This window comes from Anas acuta, chromosome 28, assembly GCF_963932015.1.
Source record: "Anas acuta chromosome 28, bAnaAcu1.1, whole genome shotgun sequence".
NCBI classification, from domain to species: Eukaryota; Metazoa; Chordata; class Aves; order Anseriformes; family Anatidae; genus Anas; species Anas acuta.
The window spans coordinates 2791935-2815256 of record NC_089006.1 but is presented as its reverse complement, the minus strand read 5'-3'; the positions used below and the strand labels follow the sequence as shown (position 1 = coordinate 2815256).

The 23322-nt window shown below is 63.1% G+C and overlaps 3 protein-coding genes across 5 annotated transcripts in view; 1 reads left to right on the top strand and 2 right to left on the bottom strand.

The window, feature by feature from the left end:
• Positions 1–2865, top strand: part of GATAD2B (GATA zinc finger domain containing 2B) — a 34935-nt gene extending 32070 nt beyond the window's left edge. For all 3 annotated transcript variants that reach the window (XM_068663275.1, XM_068663276.1, XM_068663277.1), the window contains exon 11: positions 92–2865. In XM_068663275.1, the coding sequence (XP_068519376.1) occupies positions 92–225 (134 nt within the window). In that variant the 3' untranslated portion in view covers positions 226–2865. The remainder of the gene's footprint in view (positions 1–91) is intronic.
• Positions 2866–4428: 1563 nt separating this feature from the next.
• On the bottom strand, positions 4429–9642 carry SLC27A3 (solute carrier family 27 member 3). Its single transcript, XM_068662909.1, is given in 14 exon segments — positions 4429–5839; positions 5930–6060; positions 6153–6250; positions 6363–6466; positions 6468–6562; positions 6694–6784; positions 6880–7074; positions 7158–7282; positions 7368–7526; positions 7633–7845; positions 9086–9142; positions 9145–9168; positions 9171–9377; positions 9380–9642. Coding segments are annotated over 14 exon segments (1887 nt in total). The 5' UTR covers positions 9591–9642; the 3' UTR covers positions 4429–5662.
• A 949-nt stretch (positions 9643–10591) lies between these two features.
• Positions 10592–23322, bottom strand: part of INTS3 (integrator complex subunit 3) — a 37176-nt gene continuing 24445 nt past the window's right edge. The window contains exons 16-30 of the mRNA XM_068662773.1: positions 22088–22217; positions 21110–21164; positions 20112–20215; positions 19536–19580; positions 19056–19175; positions 18787–18940; positions 17159–17227; positions 15830–15905; positions 14419–14532; positions 14264–14312; positions 13287–13454; positions 11658–11758; positions 11397–11469; positions 11166–11322; positions 10592–11079 (exon numbers count right to left, since the gene is read on the bottom strand). Of these exons, the coding sequence (XP_068518874.1) occupies positions 11002–11079; positions 11166–11322; positions 11397–11469; positions 11658–11758; positions 13287–13454; positions 14264–14312; positions 14419–14532; positions 15830–15905; positions 17159–17227; positions 18787–18940; positions 19056–19175; positions 19536–19580; positions 20112–20215; positions 21110–21164; positions 22088–22217 (1493 nt within the window). The 3' untranslated portion in view covers positions 10592–11001. The remainder of the gene's footprint in view (positions 11080–11165; positions 11323–11396; positions 11470–11657; positions 11759–13286; positions 13455–14263; positions 14313–14418; positions 14533–15829; positions 15906–17158; positions 17228–18786; positions 18941–19055; positions 19176–19535; positions 19581–20111; positions 20216–21109; positions 21165–22087; positions 22218–23322) is intronic.

Below are 23322 nucleotides of genomic sequence, written 5' to 3'. Positions count from 1 at the left end.
GGTGGGAGGTCAGGGGGGGGAAATCCACCGCCCCCCCCGGCTGCTGCACGTCCGAGAGGAGTCCCCAGCTGCTTTTCTCTCCCCTCTGCAGGTGTTAACATTGCGTACCTGAACGCTGGCATCGGAGGCCACAAAGCGTCGAGTTTGGCGGACCGGCAGCGGGAATACCTTTTAGATATGATCCCCCCCCGGTCTATATCGCAGTCCATCAGCGGACAGAAATAACGCCTGCTGAGCGCCCCCCCCCCCCCTCCCAAATCCCTTCCTCCCCACCTCCGTCGCATGCAGTGCCTGTACTGGTGCCTACCGTACATGGGGAAAAAAAAAAGACAAAAAAAAGAAACAAAACGAAACGAAAAAAAAAAAAAACGACAAACAAACAAAACGGAAAAAAAAAAATCCACACAAAAAAAAAAAAAAAGAAAGAAAAAACAAAAAATCCCATTTCAAACCTTCAGCGACCTGTCCTTTTCCAAACCTTAACTTCTTTGGTTTTCTATAGCAGTGAGAGGTCACTTCCTTTGCCCGAGGTCAGAACAATGTCTGCTTGAAGTCAGCACTATCCATGTGTTAAAGCTTGTTTTATGCTATTTTTTTTGTAATGACAAAGCATAGAATTTTTAATTGTGTTGTGTTTTTTTGTTTTTTTTTTGTTTTTTTCCCCCCCTTTCCTCCTCCTTTGCTAAATGGATGGTTAAAACCTTTTTTTTTTCTTTTTTTTTTTTTTTTTTTTTTTCTCCTTTCCAGAGACTTGTAAAGGGTCATCCACTTTCCGTAAAAGTGACCGGTTTTTTGTTTTCCAAAGGGCAGCCTGGGCTGACTCCCGGGGGAAAAAAAACGGGGGCACAAAGCGCTGCGATGGGCTTGGAGCCGGGACGGCCGTCCTCGCCGGTAGGGTGCTCGTTTCCCTTTGCTCCCCAGAAGAAGCCAGGAGAGCTGCTCCGCGGCCCCCTCCCGGAGGAGGGCAGCCCCCGGCCGCCGTCTCGGGGTCCCCGAGGGGGGTCTCAATGTCCCTTCGTGGCTGTGGCCCCCCCCCACACACCCCTCTCAGCCCCCCCCCCCCGGGCACGGCTGGGCTGCGGCCGCTGGTGGCAAAACCCCAAAGCGAGGAGAAGCCGCGGAAGTCGTCGGAGAAATGCTCGATTTGCACTTAACCTTCACACTAACGGCCCCCCCTCCACCCCCCCCCCATCCTCTTCCTCCTCCTCCTCTTCCTCCTCTTCCTCCTCGGCCTCCGCAGAGCAGAAGCGGGCAGCTGGAGCGTGCCCCCCCCCCCGGGTCCCCGCGCTGCCCCCCCCAAAGCTGCCCCCCCCCCAGCGCCGCGATGGAGCAGACCCCGCAGGCGGCCGCAGGGAGTTCATTCTCCCCCCCTTGCCCCCCCCCCGGAGTTGTTTTTTTTTTTTGTGTGTGTGTGTGGTTGATTTTTTTTTATTATTTTTAATATTTTTTCTTCTTCCTCACCTTAAAATTTTCTCGTGCAATTTTCAGCCGCCCGCAGGGAGCCGCTTTTTGGGGGCGCCCCCCCCCGCCCCATCACCACCCCGGCACCGCGCTGCCGGGGCCAATTTTGGGACTTGGGGGGGGGGGCCAACTCCGGGCAGTGCCCCCCCACCCAACCCCAGCCATCTCCCCTCGGTGCCCCCCCCTCAATTTGATGAGCACTTACTCCCCGAGGGGTGTGGGCGCCCCAAACCCCCCGCCCGGGGCCCTCCAGAAGCAAAAGGATTTTTTTTTTTGGGGGGGGGGGACACTAGTGAAGCGTAGTGGCATGTATATATATATATATAACCTATATATATATACACATTTTTTGTGTGTGTTCTTTTTTGTTTGTTTTTTACTCTCTTTTAGCTGGCTTGGCCCCCCCCCCCCCCCCAAATCCCCCCCCCGGGACCCCGGGTTCCTCCCCAACCTCTCCCCTTTTTTCTTGCCCGGGGGGGGGCTGTGCCCGCTTGGCCGTTCCCCTTGGATCCAGCTGAGACTTTTGGGGGTTTCATCGCCCCCCCCCCCCACAGACCCCCCCCCCCAGCCCTCGTTTAAGTGCCATTGTCCCCAATCAGGTGTTGCCGAGAGGTACGAGGTGACCCGGGCGCATTGGTTGAGATGAAATTTTAAAAATTTAAGGAAAGAAAGAAAAAAAAAAAAAAAAAGTGCAATACTTCGGAGATGAGTCTCTGCCGCCGGGGGGGGGGGTACAGGGTGGGGGGGGGCACAGCGTCCCGCTGCGGGGCAGGCTGGCAGCTTCATGGTGCTAAGGGAAATTTGGGGAGGGTCCCGGCCCCGCTCCAGCCCCCCCTGGGGGTCCTGGCCCCCCCCCGGCCCCCCCCGTTGGATGCGCAGCTCCCGGTTTGCTTTCGTCTTGACCACCGCGTGCGAGCCCCCCCCCCGGCCCCCCCTGCACCCCCCCTGGATGTGATGTACGGTAGAAAATCGTCATTTCTTCCTTTTTTTTTGTTGTTGTTTTTCTTTTTTTTCCTGTTTTTTTGGATACAGAACTAAGGATTTCTTCCCGCTTTTGTTAGCTTTTCTTTTACCGCTAGGTGTAGAGCCGCTTGTGAAAAAAAAAAATGCTTATTGGGGTTTTATTTTTATTTTTTAATTTTTTTTTTTGGTTCCTCCAAAGGCGTAACCCCCCCCCCCAACCTCTAACCTCCCCCCCCTCATCGCCCCCCACCCTCCCCACCCCGACGAGATCTTAATTAGCTTATGGTATTGCTGCCGAAATGTTATAACAAGGACTCATTCGTGTATATAAGCTATTTCTTGACACATTAAAAAAAGAAAAAAGAAAAAAAAATGAAAAAAAAAAATTGTACATTGTGTAGAAAAAAAAAGGAAAAAAAGGAAAAAAAAAAAAAAAAAGAACCAGACCAGAAAAACAAACAAAAAAAAGAAACAAAAAACCAGCCTAGCCATGGGTGTTGTGGAAGTTGTCACGTCCTTGTCGTAGTGTGGCCTCGTGCGTGTGACATGAACCGTGCAAAAAGTGGGGGGGGGCCGGCTGGGCTGGGGGGGGGGGGGGGGGGCGAAAAATGGGGAGGGGGGCGGGGGCGGCGGGGATGCACTGGTGGCGGCGGCCACCTCCCAAATCTGTGCCTTCACACACACACGACAGGACCCCCCCCCTCCTCCCGACCCCCCCCCCCCCAACCCCTAAAATGCCCCCCCCTCGACCCCCCCCCAGCTCCCCCCCCCCCCCCCGACCCCCCTCCCAGCACGGCGGGGCCTGGGGGGGGGCTTCCCGCAGAGCACCGGGAGCGGGGGGCCTGGGGATTGGGGGGGGGGGGGGAGAGCGTTGGGGATGGGGGGGGGGGGGGTTGGGCGAGAGGGGGGGGCGAGGGGGGGGGACGAGTATTCTGAACTGTAACTGTATTTGCACTGTTTTTATTATTGCATTGGCATATATACAATATACAGCTATAACAACCTGCGGTGTGCCGCCTCCTTCGTCTCGCCCCCCCCCCCCCCCCCCCGACCCCCCCCAATCCCCATCCGCCCCCCTCCCCAAATGATATCAAAACCAGGAGCTTTGGTTATTTGGTCACCCTCCCCAAATTGCAGAGATTTTGCCCCAAAGCTGCTAGGAGAGGTTGTTTGCATCCCCCCCCACACTCCAAATGGGTACCAGGATCAGGCTGCACCCCCCAGCATCCTCCCCCTTTTTACTGGGGACCCCCCCCCAATCTCCAGCAGCCCCCCTCCCTGCAGAGCCCCCCCCCTCACTCTCCCCTCCCAGCTCCCATTGCCCATTTCGGGCACTGGGGGGTTCCCTGCACACCCCCCACCCCCAAATTGCCCCCATGGTTCCCAAACCGCTGCCCCCCCCCCCCCAGCTCTGTCACCTTTCGGGGGGGGGGGGGGGCACCAGGGTCACCCCTGTGTGAGCATGGGGGGGGGGGGGGGCAGCCATGAGAGACCCCCCCCAAAAAAAAAGAGGGGTGGCAGCTGAGCAGGAGGTGTGAAACTGCACAATTTAATGCGCCCCCCCCCCAGCCTCCCCCCCCCATTTTCTTTTTTCTTTTTTTTTCTGCATTGTGTTTGAAAAATCTGGTTGAAAAAGGAAAAAAAAAAATAAAGCAAAAAGCCGTTTGAATACTGCCAACTGGTTCCGCAGTGACTGGTTACAAATAATAAGCTAATTTTTGGAGAAAGGAGTTAAAAAATTAAAAAAAAAATAATAAAAAAAAACTTTGTAATATTTATCACTTGCAAGCTATGTTTAATAAAGAAAGGAATGATTTATAACTTTGGATGCGGCTGCTGTGGTGCATTGGGGCTGCGGGAGGTGGGCGCGTGGCCCAGCCGGCCTTTTTTTTTGGGGCAAAACCCCCCGAATTGAGGCCAAGAGTCATTGTTGGCCTTGGTGCCCTCCCATGGGTGCCCCCCACCCAGCGCGGGGTGGGATGGGGGGGTGACAGACGCAGCAGCGAGGTTTGCTACAAAAAGTCTTTATTTGCCAAAAAAAAAACGAAATGGGAGAATTTTACGTAGAAAGGGCCCCGAGGAGGGGGAAGGCACCGGTGGCTGGGGCAGGAGCCCCATGGGGGGGACACAGGGAGGTTTGGGGGGGGGGCTGGTGCTGGTAGGATGGATGGGGGGACCCCAGGACAGATGTGGGGACCCCAGGACGGATGTGAGGGCCACGGGATGGACATGGGGGCTGTAGGATGGATATAGGGGCTGCAGGCTCGATGTGGGGCCTGTAGGATGGATATAGGGCCTGTAGGATGGATGTGAGGGCCATGGGATGGCCATGGGGGCTGTAGGATGGAGGTGAGGGCTGTGGGACAAATGTGGGGGCTGTGGGATGGACATGGGGCCTGTAGGATGGACACAGGGACCGCAGGACAGATGTGAGGCCTGTAGGATGGACATGAGGACTGCAGGATGGACACGGGGGCTGTAGGATGGATGTGGGGGCTGTAGGATGGATATGAGGGCCGCAGAATGGCCATGGGGACTGTAGGATGGGCGTGGGGGCTGCAGGACAGACCTAGGGACCACAGGATGGACATGGGGCCTGTAGGACGGGTGTGAGGACTGCGGGACAGATGGGGCTTGTAGGACAGACATGGGGGCTGTAGGATGGATGTGAGGGCCATGGGATGGACACGGGGCCTGTAGGATGAACATGGGGCCTGTAGGATGGGCGTGACACCCACAGGACAGACATGGGTCCTGTAGGATGGACATGGGGCCTGTAGGACAGACATGGGGGCCGTAGGATGGATGTGGGGCCTGTAGGATGGGCGTGACACCCACAGGACAGACATGGGGCCTGTAGGATGGACACGTGGCCTGTAGGATGGACATGGGGCCTGTAGGACGGATATAGGGCCTGTAGGATGGACATGGGGGCTATAGGATGGACATGGGGCTTGTAGGACAGACATGGGGGCCATAGGATGGACGTGGGGCCTGTAGGATGGACATGGGGCTTGTAGGACGGACATAAGGCTTGTAGGACGGATGTGGGGGCTATAGGATGGATGTGGGGGCTGTGGGACAGACACGGAGCCTGTAGGATGAACATGGGGGCTGCAGGACAGACATGAGGACCGCAGGACGGGCCTAGGGCCTGCAGGACGGACATGGACCCCACAGCGCCGTGGGCCACCCCCTGCTGGACCCCCCCCGGCCCCTCGGGGCACCGGGGCCCGGCCTAGAGGCGCCTGCGGCCGGCCACGATGTCCTCCCAGAGCGCGGGGCTCAGGGGCACGTAGGCGCGGGCGGCCTCGTCCAGCAGGAACAGGGGGTCGGGGACGCGCGCCGGGTCGAAGCCCTCCTGCGCCAGGCGCACCTTCTGCTGCTTGAAGGTCGCCGTCATCTCCAGGCGCTCCTGGCGCGGCGACACGGAGGTGCTGGGCCCCCTCCCCTCCCCGCTGTCCCCCCCCCTTGTCCCCGTGTGTCCCCCCCCCAACCCTGTTACCTGCAGCCGGAGGAAGCGGGGTTGGGCGTAGGGGGGCAGCAGCTCGGCCACGTGCTGGTAGAGCCCGGCACCGTCCAGCCGGCAGCCGGGGCGCAGCACCAGCGCCGCCATCCCGGCACGGCCCTCGTGGCCTGGGGGGCGAGGGGCAGAGCTGGGGGGGCACCGCGGGGCGATGGGGTGGGGTGGGGGTGGGCAGCGGGGTGGCTTTGGGGGGCAGCGCTACCTGGCACGCTGACACCGTAGACGGTGACTTCTTGCAGCGCCTCGTGGGCCGCCAGGGCTTCGGCCACCTCCGTGGTGGCCACGTTCTCACCTTTCCACCTGGAGGGGGGGGGATTGGAAGGGGGCTGAGCACCCCCGCGTGATGGGGGGGATGCTCTGAGGGGGTCCCCGTGGGGTGGAGGTGGGGTGGGGGCCACGCGCTCAGCACCACCTGTACGTGTCGCCGGTGCGGTCGCGGAAGCGGACGAATTGGGCCGCATCCTGCTCCACCAGGTCACCGGTGCTGAAGTAGGTGTCCCCCTCGGTGAAGACCCCCGCGCAGCAGCTTCTGCTCCGACAGCTCCTGGCTGCCCGCGTAGCCCAGGAAGGGGGTCCGGGGGGTCACCGGGGCGATCAGCAGCCCCGTCTCGCCTGCGGGGACCGGGGCTGTGTGAGGGGGATGGCCCTGGGACCCCCACCCTCCCTGGGATCCCCAAATTCCCTGGGATCCCCAAATTCCCTGGGACCCCCCCCCAGCTCCGTCCCCGGCCCCCCCGCCTCACCCGTCCCCACGCGGATGCAGCGCCCGGCCTTGTCCCGCACCGGGGCTCCCTCGGCCACGTCGTAGCGCACGATCTCGAAGGGCGAGAAGAGCTGGGGAGCGTGGCGTCAGGATGCTGGGACGGGGACGGGGACGCGGAATTCCCCATCCCAGCCCCCGTCCCCGTCCCCCCCAGTGCCCCCAGCACCTTGTAGATGAAGCTGCTGCGCCCCACGGCGCCTGGCGTGCCGGTGTAGTTGAAGAGGGTGACGTTGCCCTCGGTCAGCCCGTAGGTCTCCACGATGCGGATGGCCCCGAAGCGCTCCAGGAAGCGCCGCCAGACGTCGGGGCGCAGCCCGCTGCCCACCGCCAGCCGCAGCCCGTGCTGCCGCTCCCCGGGGCGCTGCGGGAGGCAGGGTCAGCATTGAGGGGGGGGCTCTGGAACCCCTCCTGGTCCTGCCTCCCCCCGCCAGGTCCCCCCCAGACCTGGGGCTGGTTGACCAGGTAGCGGCAGAGCTCCCCGATGTACTGGAAGACGGTGACGCCCTCGGCGCGGCAATCGTCCCAGAACTGGCTGGCCGAGAACTTCTCCTTCAGCACGCACGTGGCCCCTGCACGAAGAGGAGGAATCAGCCCCCCCCTCGTCCCCCCCACTCCCCCGAATGCCACCCGGGGTCCCCAGCACCCCTCACCCACCGATGCCGATGCAGCCGACGATGCCCAGCAGGGACCCGGCCATGTGGTAGAGCGGCAGTGCCAGGTACACCACATCGCGGCTGGAGGCGCCCACCAGCTCGTAGAAGCTCAGGCACATGATGGATTTGAGGTGGGAGATGCGGGCGGCCTTGGGGAGACCTGGGGGGGAAAGGGGGGAGGATGCTGCTGAGCCCCCCCTTGCCCCGGGGCCCTGTTCCCTGCGGTGCCCCCGTCCCTGTCCCCGTCCCGTCAGCGCCGTCCCCACCGGTGGTGCCCGAGGTGAAGATGTAGAGGCAGGTGTCGTTCATGTCCTCGGGCTGCCACACGTCCTCGGGCTCCAGCTCCTCCGAGGCCTCATCCAGCAGCTCCTGCAGGGCCACCACGCCGGGGGGGTACGGCCCCGCGCCCAGCACCCACACCACGATGCCGTCCTCCTCCTGCAGGCTGGGCAGGATCGGCTCCACCATGGGAAACAGGTCTGGGGAGGGGGGCGTGGGATGGGGTGGGGGCAGGCCCTGGGCATGGCTCCAGTCCCCCCCCACACACCCCCAAAGCCTGTCCTGGTGGGGCAGAAGCTGGGACCCCCACCTGTGGGTGGCATCAGCCTTTGGGGACCTCCCCCTCCTAGCCAGGGCACCCCAAGCCCTGGTTTTGCCACGGGGCAAGGGGATGGGGCACGTGGCTGGGACCCTCCTGGGCACCCCCAGCTCCCTGACCTCGCATCGCCCCCATGCTGGAGACACCCCAGTGACCCCCCAGCACCGCCCCGTGTCCCACCCCATCCCGGGTGGCCCTCCTGGGCTCGGTACCACTGCCCCCACCATGGCCCCATCACCAGTACCCCCAAGGTACCCAGGTACCTCCAGTACCCCCAACCCCTGTGCCCCAGTACCCTGGCACCCCTCATCCCTCTGCTGCCTCAGTGGCCTTGTCGGTACCCCTGGGACCCCCAGTGCCCCCCACCCACCATGCCCCTGGTACCCCAGTATGACCCCTCGCTACCCCCCATCCCTGGAACCCCCTATTCCTCCATCCCAGTACTCCAGTGTCCCCACCTCCTAAACACCCCCACTGCCTTTACCTCTGTATCCTGGTGCCCCTCTGGTACCTCAGTATCCCAGTACCCCTGGTGCTCCCTCCCCCAGTAATCCCAGTATCCCGGTTCCCCCAGTCCTCCCGGTACCTGGATGTCCCCACCTCTTGGTGCCCCTTCTCCCAGTACTCCCAGCCTCCCGGTGCTCCCATCCCATGGGTACCCCTGGTGCCCTTAGCTCTGGTACCCAGTGCTCCCAGTGCCCCCATCCCCTGGCCTTTTGGTGCCCCCATCCCTTGGATCCCCCAGTCCCCCATCCCCAGTACTCCCAGTATCCCAGTGCCACATTGTCCGGTCCCCCCAGTGCCCCCATCCCTTGGTACCCCCAGTCCCCTGGTTCCACTTGCGCCCCCATCCCTGATATTCCCAGTATCCCAGTGCCCCATTACCCGGTGTCCCCAGTGCCCCCATCCTTGGTGCCCACCAGCCCCCCACCCCAGTACTCCCATACCCCAGTACCCATCCCTGACCCCCTGGAGCCCCCATCCCTTTCTCCCCCCGCCCCCCCTGCTCCCCGCTATCCCCCCCCCCATTCCTCCCATCATCCCAGGCACCCCACCCCCCATCCCCCCAGCATCCCGGTGCCCCCCCAGCAGCCCCCGGTGCCCCCCCCCCAGCTCCTCACCGTGCGCCACCAGCAGCGCCCTGGCCCCGCAGGCGCGCAGGCAGTGCCGGAGCGCTTTGGGCGCAGCGCCGTGCCCAGGAAGGCGGCCGGGCCCCCAGCGCCGCCAGCCCGAGCCAACCCCAGACGAAACCGGGCTCGTTCCCCGCCAGCAGCCCCACGGCCACGCCGGGCCCCAGCTCCCCGCCGCCCCCCCCCAGCGCCCGCCCCCGCAGCGCGTTCGCCACCCGCGCCACGCCGCCGCGCCGCCGCCCGTAGGGCACGGGCCCGGCCGCCACCCGCAGGAACGGCCGGACGGAGCCGCCCGCGCCGCCCGCAGGAACCGAGCCGCGAGGCTGCCGCCTCCGGACCCCCCCGGACCCCCCCCCCCAGCCGCCGCCACCGCCCGCCGCCGGCACCGAGCCGCCCGCGCCACGAAGGCGGCGTCCGCCCAGAGCCGCGGCCACAGCAGCCGCTGCAGCAGCGCCAGCGCCGCCAGCCCGGCCACCAGCACCGCCACCAGCGCCATGGCCGCGACCCCCGGACCCCCCCCCCCCACACGCACACGCCCCCCCCCCCTCCGCCGCCGCCACCGACAAGCCCGGCTGGGGCCGCCCCCGGGAGGAGCCGCCCCCGCCCCGCCCCCTCCCCGGGGCTGGCCCCGCCGTGGAACGCCCCCCCCCCAGCCCCGTCCAACCCCCCCCATCCTGCTTGCGCCCCCCCATTTCGTCCCTGGCCTTCTTCCCCCCGCCGTGCCCTCCTCCTCCTCCTCCCCCCACCGGCCCCCCCATTCCAGCCCCGTGCCCCCACCACGGCCCCAACCCCCCCATTCCATCCCTGTGCCCTCCCCCAATCCCCCCCCCACCATTCCACAGCCCCCCCGTGTCCCCAACATCCTCCCCACGCCCCCCCCATTCCACCCCCGTCCCCCCCCACGGCCCCAGCCCCCCCATTTCATCCCTGTGCCCTTCCCCACAGCCCCCCCATCGCATCACATCACCCTTCTCTTCATCCTCCTCCACACGTCCCCCCCATTCCATCTCTCCCCCTCCCAATGCCCCCCCCTCACAGCCCAACCCCCCCATTTCACCCCAATCCCCCCCCAGCCTCCCCCTTCTGCTCCTGGCCACTTCCACCCCCGAGGCTCAGGGGCTGGGGAGGGGGGGGGGGGGGGCAGCTGCACCACAGCCCCCTTGCACTTAGGGGGGGGGCTGCTGCCATGGGATGGGGTCGGGGGGGGGGCTCGGCACCACGGAGCCCTCCAGGAGCCGCGGCACAAAGCTGGGGCGCCGGGTACAAAACAGTGGAAGAGTTTTATTTTTTATTTTTTTTAAAAACACTTAAAAATCGCTCATAGCTCTGGGGGTGAAAATGGAAAGCGGCCCCCCCCCCTCGTGCTGGCGATGAGCTCCAGCCTGGGTGGCACCACGGAGCCGAGCCCCCCCCCAGCAGCTCCGTGCCCCGGGGGGGGGAGCGCCCCTGCGCCCTCGGCCCCTCCGTCCCCCTCCCCGAAGCATCCCGGCGCAGGCAGCTGGTTCGCACCCTTTATTTACATTTTTTATATGAAAATAGGAGGCTGGGGATGGACAGCCAGGGGCTGCCTGCCCCGAGGCCCCTGCTAGGGCAGGGGGGGGGCTCGGCCCCGCTGCGGCCCCTCCTTGGGGACCCCCATCCGCTGCTCGAGCCAGGCAGGGGTTGGGGCCAGGTCCTGGGGTCTGGGGGCGACGCGCTCCAGCCCCGGCCGCCGCCGTTACCGAAGTCGAGTGAGGAGGGTTGGCGTGGAAGCACAGCGCCCGTGGTGGGGGCCGGGGGGGCCCCCCAGTCCCCAGGGGCTCCGAGGCTGGCGGAGGGGATGCAGAGAGAGCGGGCGAGGGGCCGCGCGCTCTGCTTTCCGTCCTGGCGATGGCTTTTTGTCCGAGAGCGGCCGCAGGGCTGCGCCCTCAGTCACTGTCCGAGCCCACGGCCGAGGAGCCTTTTCTTTTCCTTTTGGTGGGTTTGGGCTTGGTGTCTTCCTCCTCCTGTGCGGGGGGAGAGGAGGAAGTGGTGGTCACGACCATGGGAGGGGTCCCTGGCAGACGCAGCCCCTCTGCAGCCCCCCACTTACCGAGGCGCTGCTGGAGGCCGATTCCTCCTCGTTGTTGGCCGGCTGGGCGGCGTTCTTGCGGCTGCGGGGGCTGGAGAGGGTGGCTTTTCGGCGGCTCTTTGGGGGTTTGGTGGAGGAGTCTTCATACTCCTCGGCCAGGGAGAAGAGGTCGCTGAACCTGGAAGGAAGCGGGGACGGGGTCAGGCGCTGCCAGGGCGGGCGTGGGCACCGGGACGGGCGCCGCCGACTTACTTCATCTTGTGGGCTTCGTCGCAGCTGGCCTGGACGTGCTGCAGGGCCTGCAGGATGGGGGTTTGGCTGAAAACTGTTGAGGAAACAGAAAAAGGGGAGTCAGGAGCTGGGTCAACCCCCCAGGGCAGGTTTTTGGCCCCCCAGGTGGGTGCTGAGGGTTTTGTGAGCCCAGCGGGGGGGTCTGGGCATCCTGGAGCATCCCAGTCCCCATCTGGGATCTGCACATGCCCCGAGGCGGTGGGGCCGGGCGGCGGTACCTACAGTTCTGTTTGGTGTTGGTCAGGTTGAGGCGGAGGTTGTCCAGGTGCTCCAGGATCTGCTCCAGGGTGAGCTGGGCCAGTTTGCTGCTGGAACTGCGCAGGCTGGGGGCAGAGCGGGAGCGCAGTTGGTCCTGGGGGGGGGCAGGAGCCACGGACCTGCTCCTCCTGCACACCCCAACCCCATCCCTGCTCTGTCCCCCCAAAGACGGGCTGCAGGAGCTGTTTGAGCTCGTGCAGTGCTTGAGGGAAGACCGAGAACCCCCAAATCCCCAAGGAGATGCAGGGCATGGAGCTAACGGGGCTGTCCTTCAAGCCATGGGGTGTGGGGACCAGCACCCATAACAGGGGTGATTCTGCCCTGACCCTGCGGGTGCAGAGCAGTGCAGGGCTCTCCTCCTGCCCCAACACACGAGGGATGCCTGGAGCCCGTCTGCTCTGGGAGTAAGGGGATGAATCCTGCTCAGGGTGCTCGCCGCCTCCTCCCCGGGGGCTCCGCGGAGCACTGAGCGCCCTGCGTGCAGCCCCAGGACACGGTGCGGTGCCAGCACCGGGCGTTACCAGCCTCAGCTGGCTGCCGGTTAATTAGCAGGGATTAGACCTGGCTTCAGCCCGGATCCTGGAACAGAAACGCCGGGAAAAGAGCTGCGTTGTTCCACTGCAGAGGACGGCTAATTAACGGGGAGGAGGAGAAGGGAACCGACGGACGAGCTGACTTCCCCAGCAGCCTCACAGGAGATGTGGGGGACCCCGCGGTGCCAGCGGGACGGACGCTGTCCTGGTGCTGGTTGCCAGCAGTCCTTGGGGACACGCAGCCCTCGCGGTGCTGCTCTGCTTCCCCAGGACACTAGATGTCCTTCCTACTCCAGCAAAGGGCCGCCCGGCCCCGGCCTGGCAGCCCGCTGAGCACCAGCACCGGGGGGGCTGCAGGAGGAGACCCCCGGCACCGAGGGGCTGCGGCACGGCCGGGGGTGCGCACGCTGCTGCGGAGGGGCACGGAGCAGCGAAGGGAGCAGCAGGGGCTGGTGGCTGCTGCCGGGCACCGTGCGGGCTGTGCCCGCGGGAGAGGCTGCCTCTGGGTTTGGTGTTTGCTTTTGAGGCTGGATGAAAGGCTGGGGAAGCGCCTGGGGAGCAGAGCAAGGTCCTGCGGGCTCCAGCTTTGCCCAGCTGCCTCCTCCAGCCCCCCTGTGCCAAAAGGCTCTGACCCCGGCCACCCTAACGGCTGCAGTGTCCCAGGGGAGACCAAGCACGCGTGGTTGGCTACATCTGGGAGATCTGCACCCAAAAACACTCCAGAAACATCACGCTGCTTGGCAGGTGGGCACAGCGGGGCCGAGGGGAGGCTGCTGATGCAGCAGGGGAGTGCCGCGGCTTGGCACCGCACGCACCAACAGCTGAAATGGAAGCTCTTCCCTCTTCCCCCAAACAACTCGGGGAACAGACTCAAAACAAAAGGGTCTTCCTGGTGGGATGTCAGCTCAGGAGCAGAGCTGCTCACTCAGGGCTCTACCCGTGTGTGGGTGGGCAACGGCACCGCCCTGGCCCAAAGGGGGGTGGGCTGGTGTGCCCGGGTGATGTCCCGCAGGACCCCTCAGCATCCCGGCCCCACAGAGCCCCCCGCTGCTGCCCTCACCTTTGGCGTTTCCGCGGCAGGCTGTTGTTTTTGATGAGCAGCGACTTGATGTGCTCGGCCAGCAGGTCGTCGTGTTTGATGCACCAGTGCCGCAGGATGCTGGTGGTGAACTGGTCGTCGGGGTGGCACGGCCGGCTCAGCACCATCTTCACCATCTCCTCGCTGGGCCTGCGGCGAAACGGGGAGGGGGAAGGAAGAGGCCGGGTGGGTGCCCTCGGCTCCAGCCTTGGCACCTCCGTCCTGGGTCCCAGGTCCCAGGGGAGGCCAGCAGCACCCTGAGGCTGCCGGTAAAGGACCCTCCCGACAGCAGCCGGCAGCGAGCTCCTGGCCCTGGCTCCTTGGTAGGAAACCATGCGGTGCTGCTGCGTGTGCGAGGCTGGAGCTCGTCTCTGCCATCACTTGTGTTTTGCTCACACCATTTGGAGCTGGGATTAGATGACCCAGCCCCACGCACTGCATCAATGAAAACAAATCAAGTGCTATCCACTGCGGGACGCGGCCGATGTGGGCAGGGACAGCACGGAGCAATGCTGAGGCACCTCTACCACCCCCCTGCCCCGAGAGGCAGGTGACAGCCTGCCCCCCATCAAGTATGGGGCTGCAGGGCACGCAGGGTGGCAGGCAAACAGCGCTGGGGCTCAGCAGGCTGCGAGCTCGCCCTCAACAAATGTCACAGCAAGGAGCTGCAGCCTTTGGAAAGCCGCCACCGCAGGGCCACAGGCAGCACCCTGCTCTGTCCCTGAGAGGTTCCAGGGTGAGGACTCACATGTGGGCTCTCCCAAAAGAGAGCTGGGAACCCCTCGGTGCCAGCAAGAAGGGCTTTTCCCCTTTGCTTTTGCAAGGAGGGGGTGGCATCTCCTTGTCCCCATCGCACCAATGCTGCTCGGTTAAGCCCCCAGCGTGCCAGGGGGCAGCCCTGCCAGCTTTCTGCCCCCGGAGGCTCCGCAGATCAGCGCTGAGCACGCAGCAGCACTTACTTCTCTCTCCTCAGCTGCAGCAGCAGGCAGGACAACGCCTCGGGGTGCTCTGCAAGGGAAGCACACACATCCTCAGCACTGCACATCCTCAGCACCGTGGTGCAGGGCCACGGTGACCCAGCGCCGCGCCTCGCCCGCCCCAGGGGGCGGCTCACCTTTGTACTTGAGGTGCTGCAGGATGGGGATGATGGTCTCCAGGGGGATGCTGTGTGCCAGGAAGAGCTGCCAGGTGCAGTACTGCTCGAAGGTCTCCCAGTCCAGGCTTTGAACTAGGGGCAAGCGCAGGGAGGTGAAGGGGAGCTGCAGGGTGCTCGGAGGAAGGATTGGGACCTGCCAGAGCCACCCCATGTGGCTCTGCTGACCCCTCTGTGAGGTCCTGCAGGGACATCGCTGTGTCCCAGGCACGTTACCCCCATTCCTCCAGCCCAGAGCAGGGCATCGAGGAGGGCAGGGCACTGCTTGGGGTGAGATCCCAGCGGGTGTACTGGGGAGGGCAGGATTTGTGCTGTGCTGGGGCAGCTGCACCACCAGCACCGTGCCACGGCTGCGCTCAGGTCCCCAGGACCCCGCTTGGCACCAGCAGCAGCTCTGCCAGCTGAGGCACGGGCAGCAGGATGGCAGAGTCACCACCGCAGCTGCTCAGGGCTCAGAGGAAGAGAATTAACGAGGCTCTGTAATTAATGGGCTTAGTCTGCTGCTCGCAGCTTGTGTAACAGCAAAGCTGGATCTGGGCAGCTGTCGGATCGAGGCGTCGGGGGATCTCTCGGGGTGTTTGCTGCCTCCTGTGTGGGACTGCCCCAGCCCGGAGCGCCGTGGTCGTGGCTGGCAGGGACCGGGGGGGCACGGGGCACACGCAGGCACAGCACGGCACCGGCTGGAGGCTTTGAGGGGCATCTCTGCTGTAGGCAGCCTGGGGGAGGTAGCAGCACAACGCTTCCGAGGCTGCCAAAGGGCAATTAAAAACCAAGAGGAACTGGGTCACCCACCGGTGGGCGGGGGGGAAAGGCAAGGAACGCTGCTCGGGAGAGGTCGTGGGCACGATGCTGTCGTGCTGCGATGCTGCAGGACTGAGCAGGACGCGGTCACAGCCCCGGGGAGCCAGCAGCTGGGAGCAGGGGGTGAGGCTGTGTGGCCGGGGGGGATTTCAGGGCTCTCCTCTCTGCTTTCTCTCGGCCCAGGCGGGCTGCAGAGCCCCGGATTAGGCTTTGCCTGGCACTGCAAAGAGCCAGGGCTCCTAAAGCCGTCACGCAGCCAGCTCAGTAAAACCCATTAGAGCTCACAGCTTGGATCGCGCGGCTCAATCTCACAATCGGGTTTAGGGCAGTGATCCTTTAAGCAGTGGCAATAACACCATGAGGAAATCCAGACCTCGGCGTAACAGGGCCAGCAAGAACCACTCTTGGTTGCTCTGTGAGCAGCCAGAAAGGGCAAAACCATGGCAAGGGCTTTGCAGGGACCGGCCCTTTTGGGGTCTCTCTGCAAAGCCCAGTGGGGACAGGAAGGTTTGGGGATGCCCAGGTCCCAGTTCCCCCCCCTGCCCTGGTGCCTGCCCCGGTGGCTACTCACTGAGGATGTTCAGCACTGAATCTTTCCGAAACATGACGAGGTTCCCCATCATCACGTGGCACACCAGCTCCTGCAACTGGGCGGCAGAGCAAAGGGGGTTAGCGGGATGCTGAGGCTCACAGGAGCCCTCTTACATGGGAACAACCGGGCCTGGAGAGCAAGCCAAGGTGTTATCGCTCCTCCAGCATCATCCCAGCGGGAGCAGGGATCCAGCAGAGCCCCAAACCCCTGCGTGCTGCAGGTGGCTCCTAAATCAGGGCTGGTTTAGGAAGCATCAAGGAGAGGCAGCTGCTGTGAGGGACCGGGGAAGTAATGAGAGGTTAATCACGCATCAACGCCCGGGCTGGGGGCGCAGGATGGGCAGCAGATCCCCACGAGCTGTCCCCCTCCTGGCACAGCCCTGCCAGCAGCGGGGACCCGCTCCGCGTGCCCCCAGCGCTCCCCTCGTGGCAGCAGGTTTGTGGGGCCCCCGTGGGCTGGGTGAGGAGGCCACGCAGCCAGAGCATCGCGGGGAAACAGCTGAAGAATAACAGGAAGGAGAGAAGGAATCGGAGAAGGGAGGGGAGAGGAAACGCTACGGGCCTCTGCTGGGAAACACAAAACCTCTGCCTGCAGAGCGCGGCGGAGCCCAGGAGTGGAGGAGCAAGAGCAGGGCTGGGTTGGGGGGGTCAGGGCAGCGCGGCCCAAACCTTTCCTGCGCCCAGCTCCAGCCCCAGCCCGCCAAGCAAAACTTGCTGGCGAGGCGTTCTGGCTCCGGCACAGCTGGGAAAAGCGCGGCTGGCCAGGAATGGTGTATAAATAGGGCGAGTTACGGGGTTATCAGCAGATCACGCTCCAGACGAGCCTAGACAGCAGAAACACGCAGCACAGCATTCTTGCCGGTGCCCACCTCCCTGCCCCCAGCTTTCACCGGGGCTATTTTTGGGTTGCTTGTGGCAGCTCGGCGTGCCCGTGGGGAGAGGCTCCTTCCAGCAGCGTCTAACGAGGGCTTGGCTCTCTGCTCAGAGGGGTCTCCCACCGGGATGGGGAGCTGGGCGTGATCCAAGCCCCACTGGGCTCGCAGCACAGCAGGGACGGGCTCCCTGCACCCTCCTGCACCCAGCAGGGCACGGCACCTCCCCAGCTGCACCAAGCACCTCCCGGCCAAGCACCAGCCATCGTGGGCATCCCAGAGCCAGAACGGGAGCACGAAGGACTTAGCGAGCAGACCCCACTGCCCCACGCCCTCCGAGGCCGGGCCATTTGGGGTTTAAACCCCCTGGGAGCAGAGGTGAGCGCTGCCACACCGGGAACGTGCTGCCCCCAGCCCCAGCTCAGCTCCTGCCTTACCTGCGCCGAGTCTATGACGGCCACGATCATGTTGAGCAGCTCGCCGCTTCGCAGGGTCTCGTCTGGGAACTGCAAGGGTGCAAAAGCAAGGCAGGGCTCAGGAGAGGGCTGGAGGGGGCGGCCAGCCGAGCTCTCCTAGCCCCCGGGCTGCAGCAAGGCTCCTCCTCAGCGCTGGCTTCGATGTGCGCATCCCTCCTTGTGCCAGAGCCAGAGCCCAGCGCCTCTGTGGGATGCGGCCGGCGCTGACCAGGGCAGCGCGAGGAGCGAGGCTGCTTCAATTTTGGCTGCCAGAAGTCAGCCAGAGCACAACGGTTACAATTCCCCATTTTTCCACATCCTCGCTGGCTGTCCCAGGCCCTCTCGTGCGTTACGCAGAGCTGCAAGCAAATCAGAAAATCAACAGGCGGGGCAAAAGGCCAGGGAAGTTGGCGGCGGTGAGCTCCCGCTGCGCAGTCGGGATCGGGCTGTTCAGACGGGCTGCTCTCGGGACGTCCTGCCGGGCTCGTGCCGGTCACTGCACCCATGGGGGCAGCAGCCTGACCCCATTTTGGGGTGAGGGCGTTAGAGCCAGCGCTCGAAGCACCAGGGGGATTGTGCTGCTGTGCTACGCCAGGATCCCTCTGGGGCACGCACCACGGGGCGAGACCTGCTCGTGTGCAGGTTTTCCTCCCTCTCCCAGGCTGCTGCCGTGTTCCCTGCCCCACAGAAGCCCTCAGGAGCGCTCATGAGGAACGGGGCTGGACAGCCTGAAGGCCCAGCAGATGTTCCTGCTGAACCAGCCAGAAAGGAGGGAGGAGAGGGGCCAGCTCATTCCTCCCAGGGAATGAGAAAGTACAGGCAGCACCGTGACCCCTACGATGAGCCCGAGTGCGTGATGTTAGCCTGCCTCCCTCCTCCCTCCCACCCCCAGCGCTGCTCCCAGCAGCCAGGCAGTGGCTGGACACTTGTTGGCTGCAGCCTCTGTCCTGCAACCACCGCACAAGAAGGCTGCAGCCTCGCAGCCCCGCCAGCATCCTGGCAGCAGGGAGGCAGCAGCAGCTCCGTCCAAGACCCGGCTGGGCTGTGAGAATTGGGACCGAGCTGCGACCCCGTTCCAAGCGCGCCCTGCTCTCGACTGCTGCAGCGAGTCCAGCTGGCTCCAGCTCAGCACCGAGTGCTGAAAGCAATAAAACGTTTCATTGAACCCAGGGGTTTGGAGCAGGCAGCAGAGCTCGCTCTGAGCGCTGCTTCCCCCGGACTCGGGGATGAGGCGTCTGCGCAGAGCCTGCAACCTGCCGCTCTCCGGAGAGGAGGGAGAGCAAAACCGCAGCCAGGGAGCGCAGAAAATGCTGTGCTCGGAGCCAAACACGAGATGCAGCCGGGCCAGCAAGGTCAGCACGTCACCACGCAGACAGCACGAGGCTCTAACGGGGCTGTGAGGAAGCAGGATGACGGCAGCCCGCTGGTCCCCGCCACGCTGGGCTGGGGGTGGATGGAGGCTGGGCTGGGCTCAGCCCAAAGGAGCTTTTTTTAGGTTTGTCTGCTCTGTTGCTGCAGTGTAACAAGCCTGAACCTCAGAAGCAAACCAGCCTGGCCCCAGCAGCCTGCCTCTGCCCCCGTGGGGCTCCTGGTGCTTGCGGGGTCCTCACCTCTGTGTAGATGGAGGGGGTGAGGTAGCAGAGCAGCCGCACGTCGTCCTCCTGGCAGGCCTTCATGTCCATCATCAGACACGTGTGCAGGTCCCCCAGCTGCGTGGCCTGAGCGAAGGACTCGTACAGGTTCATCTTCCCTGCTGCAGCTTTGCTAGAAGGAGACGTGCCGGGGTGAGGGGGGAGCCCCCCAGCACCAAGCTGGCTCTGGGAGGCCGTACGAGCCACGTCGTGGCTCGGGTGCTTCCCCCCAACCCTCTCTGACCTACCTGGCTTTTAAATAGTACAGGAGGTGGTAGCCGATCTTGGGCTGCTTCTGATAGAGCTCGGACAGGAGATCCAGCAGCAACGAGAAGCCGCTGTTATCCTCCTGCATCTGGCAGAGGTTCCTTGGGGAGCAGAGAACGGCTGCGTTACACGGGATGCCACACGAGAGCTCTCTGCTGCCGAGGACCGGCCGCTCGCAGGGAACCCGGCCCCAGGTCCTGGCCACCCGCTGATTTCAGGTATGGGGGAGAGACCCCAGGGATCCCCCCAGCTTCCCCAAACGGCCAGATGAGCTGGGATTTTCCTGTGGTTTAAGTGTTTCTACCCCACAAAACGCTGCGTAGGCAGAAGGAAGGAATAAACTCTTCTGGTTGTGGTATCTTGGGGGTGCTGGGGCTGGTGTGGGGTCTTGGCAGAATGAGACCCATGGGGTTCACCCGCGGTGGTGGTCAGGAAGCAAACAGGAGTCTGAACAAACATACCTAAATATTAGGTAGAGTGGCTTCCCCACCGATTCCTCCAGAGACCTGTGGGACAAACGCAACGATCAGAGCTCAGCGGGCACTCAGCATCTGGACTGGGCTAAATCAGCATGAAAATAGCAAGAAAAAAGCCCCGTGCACTGCCTGCTGCAGTCCTCAGGCCATCAAGGCTGAGCCCTAGCTGATGGGGAGACAGGAATGGTCCTGATACCAGAACCCCAAACCTCTCAGTTCAAACCCATGCCAATAAAATCAAGGAGGAAGGGTGCATGGCGCTGGTGTACGCCAGCACAGCAGGGGCAGGTGGATTATTTTGTACCCTGCATGCCAGGAGCCACCCGAGCATCCCCTAAACGGAGCTCTGACACGAGGACCTGTGGCAGCAGGTCGCTGATGGTTTCTTTGGAGCCTGGGATATAATTGCTGAGCAGCTCCATGCTGACCGCTGGTGAACCCTGGATTGCTTCACAGGGCGAGCTGCTGGGTTCAGCACAGCCTTCCAGAAATGGTGGAAGCGTTACTAGGAAAAGCCCGAGTCCCAGCGTGAAAGGATGAGACAGGAAAATAAATCCTTACTCCTCTGTGATTTCTTCTGGCAAAACCTCACCACGGAAGTGAGCCTTAAATAGCTCCTGGAGGCAGGATGCGAGCACCGATAACTGCTCGGAGTCAAAGTCCTCCTGGTGGAGAGAAAGGAGGGAAGAAATGAGAAGGGAAAGCAGAAGCTCAAAACCTGCCTGCCCAGCACAGGTCCAGCTGGAAGGGACGCAGCAGAGCTGCTGGGAACGCCACCCAAGCTGCTCAGGAGCCATTTTGCTGCTATTTTGCAGCACCGGGAGATGCCAGAGCTGGTCACCAGCACGACGAGCCCCGAGCTGACGTCTGGCTCTGAAGCACTCCACAATCACTGGGGTCCACTCGTCCTCTGATGGACGGTGATTCACCGAGCTCAGCTCTCACTGCACAGGGCTAGCAGGGACCGGGGCCACTTGGTGCTGAGGATTCGTGCCCTGTCCAGCCCCGTCTCCACGCTCCCGCGGGAGGAGCTGTGCTGAGAGGCCACTTGACTCTGCAGGCAGCTGATGACAGGGAGGGGATGCGACCTCCCTGCAGGCACCGAGCTGCTGGAAAACATCCACAGCAGATCTGCTGGGCTGGCCTTGCTGCAGCCGCTCTGGAGCACCAAAAGGGAGCACCCCGGCTGCACGGCGCCTGCAGAAGCCCACAGCAGCTCCGCAGCTGCGTGGGGTCACAGTGTGAGCACCCAGCACCCTGCCTGACAGGGGTTACTGGGGACGTTCAGCCATGGGTTATAAGGAAACTGCACGGTGTGAGCTTCCCTAAGAGCCTCCCAGCACGCTGCAGCTTGGGGCTGTGTTTAACAGCCACGGGTGAAGCTGCCCGGTGGCCTTTGGAGCTTGTTTCAGATTTGAGTGTCCTCAGGCTTGTGTCCCACGTTCAGGCAAAGCTCGTGGGGCAGAACCAGGCGGGCTTGGAGCTGCCTGGCCCGTGCCACTCCAGCTGCTCTCGTTTTACAGCTAGACAGCAGCACTGCTCCGGGTCCGTGCTGTTACCTCCAGGACTTGATCCACGATTTCCTGCATGACCTCACACTGAGCTTCCGTATCGCTGGAGCACAAAAACAAGAGGAAATCCAAGTTACAAAGGAAGATACCGAGAGCAGGGACAAGGGGGCTTTGTGCTGAGCTGGCTCTGCTCGGGAGCCCCCAGGACCTGAGAGTGGGGGTGGCCCTGCTTTGCGCTGGTGCCAGGCTTAGAGGAAGGCACGGCTCCGAAGCACAGACTGCAGAGACCCAGCCCTGGGAGAACGCGCTGCACTGCTGCGGCACCTACTTACAAAAGTGCCCGAGGTTGTCTGCAGCAAGACAAACAAATTAAATGACTAAAAGCATCAGATTAAATGCACTTAAAGCCATAAAGCCATAAATTACGTTAAATCAGCCCACTATGCCAAGGTCTGAAAAACAATAGCTTTTTTAGCCGTCTTTAGATGGAGTTAATTCCAAGGTCACTGCAAATCAACAGCGGCGATGGGGAACATGCAGGCAGAGGAACAGGTACATCTCTGCATCGAGAGCGTGCCCCATGCAGACAGGCACTGACAGTCCCAAGCAGCAGGAGCCCCAAAGGCCTGCACAGCTTCCCCTCGGCAGTCCAGCAGCAGGGAAGGATGAAGCTCAAAGCCTTTTGCCTTCCTGCCCCCGACTCAGAGAAACGCTGTAGCCCCCAGGAAATTGCTGGGGTGAGCAAGTGGGTGCATTGCGAGTGGGAGCATCGCTGGGGTGTCCCAGCCTGAGCCTGCTCCAAGGACAGATTGCAAGGCTCTTTTTAGCCAGCACTGTGCAAAACCAGCTGGGCTTTTCCTGCAGAAGCTGTGCAGAGACCTCTGGGGGCTACAGGGAGACAAAGCCACAGGAGGGCATCAGCTTTGAGAAGGGCTCTTGAAGCAAGCAGCACTGAATAGCAGGGCTCTAAGGTCTCGTGTGGCACTGCCCCAAAGACACCAGCATGAAATGCGACCCAGCACCAACCTTCCCTTCTGCAGCTGCAGAACCTTATCCTTCAGTGACTCATCCAGCTGGTCCAGGAACGGCGTGATATCAACGGGCTCCTCCACAATGGTTTCTTTGATTGGATGAAACCTGAACTCCCTCTTTTTCCCTGCAACAAAAGAAGTAAGGCTGGAAATTGCCCGTTTTCCCAAGCAGCTGCCTCTGATAAGCACCGAGGCAATCTGTCCTAGCAGCAGGAGTCGCGTGGGGCCGCTGGGGGCATTCGGTGCCCCGGTGTGTGACCCAGCCCCTGGCCTCGCCTTCATCCTTGGGAGATGTGTCGGGGTCACAGTCAGGAGGGCAGGATGGGATCCGAACACGGGGGTGTCCAGAGCTGTGTCCCCCACTCAGTGAAGCTTCCAGAGGTGATGCTTTGCCTGTGCCCCAACGTGCTCACACACAGCTCACTCACGGGGCTCTCTCCACCCAAGGCACAATCGCTCGCCATCAGGATTCCAGCACTGAGGCACCCCAACTGCTCCCCAACTGCTTTTCCACACCCTCATCCTCCAGCCTCACTCCAGGCATAAAAAACGAACTGCAGCAGAGTCCAGAAGTGCCAGGGTCAGCAGGGAAGTGCCCTCGGGGAAGCTCTGACTGCAGGATGGGACAAGGTGGCCGACCCCATTTGCAAAAATCCTCTCCTCTGCGTGTGGCTTCCGAGCCTGTGCCTCTTCCAGGGCCCCAGGCAGCCCTCAAGGCACTGTCGGGACTCTTGGACTGCCCCAGCACAGTCCTCTCCCCCACCCTGGGCCTGCAGCCCCTCCCCACCGCAGGGGTAGCCCTCCAGCACGGCAGGAGGCCCAGGGGGGTCCTACCACCAGGGCCAGAAGAGCCTGAGATGCTTCCAGCTCCAGAGAGCTAGCAGAGGGGATTCTGGCCTCGTGCAGATTTGTCAGCCCCATGGCTTCGAGAGGGACTCGCAGAGGCCTCCAGTGAGTGTAATGAAAACCGTGTGACTGAGCAATTAAAGGCCTGAGCCTCATTAGCAGCTGCCTGAGAACAGAGACACCCTGTTCCCAAACAAACCATCCAGCACAGCAGCTGCCACAGGGATTCCCAGCCACGCAGTGCAGCAGGGCTCGCGACTAGTCAGACATCCAGAGAGGACTCAGGGCAAGGAAAGGGCTGCGTTGAGAGGTGTGAAGCTCCAGGGAATCGCCACACAAGGCGACGAGGCCCCACGGCCTCTTCCTTTGAGCACGGAGCTGCAG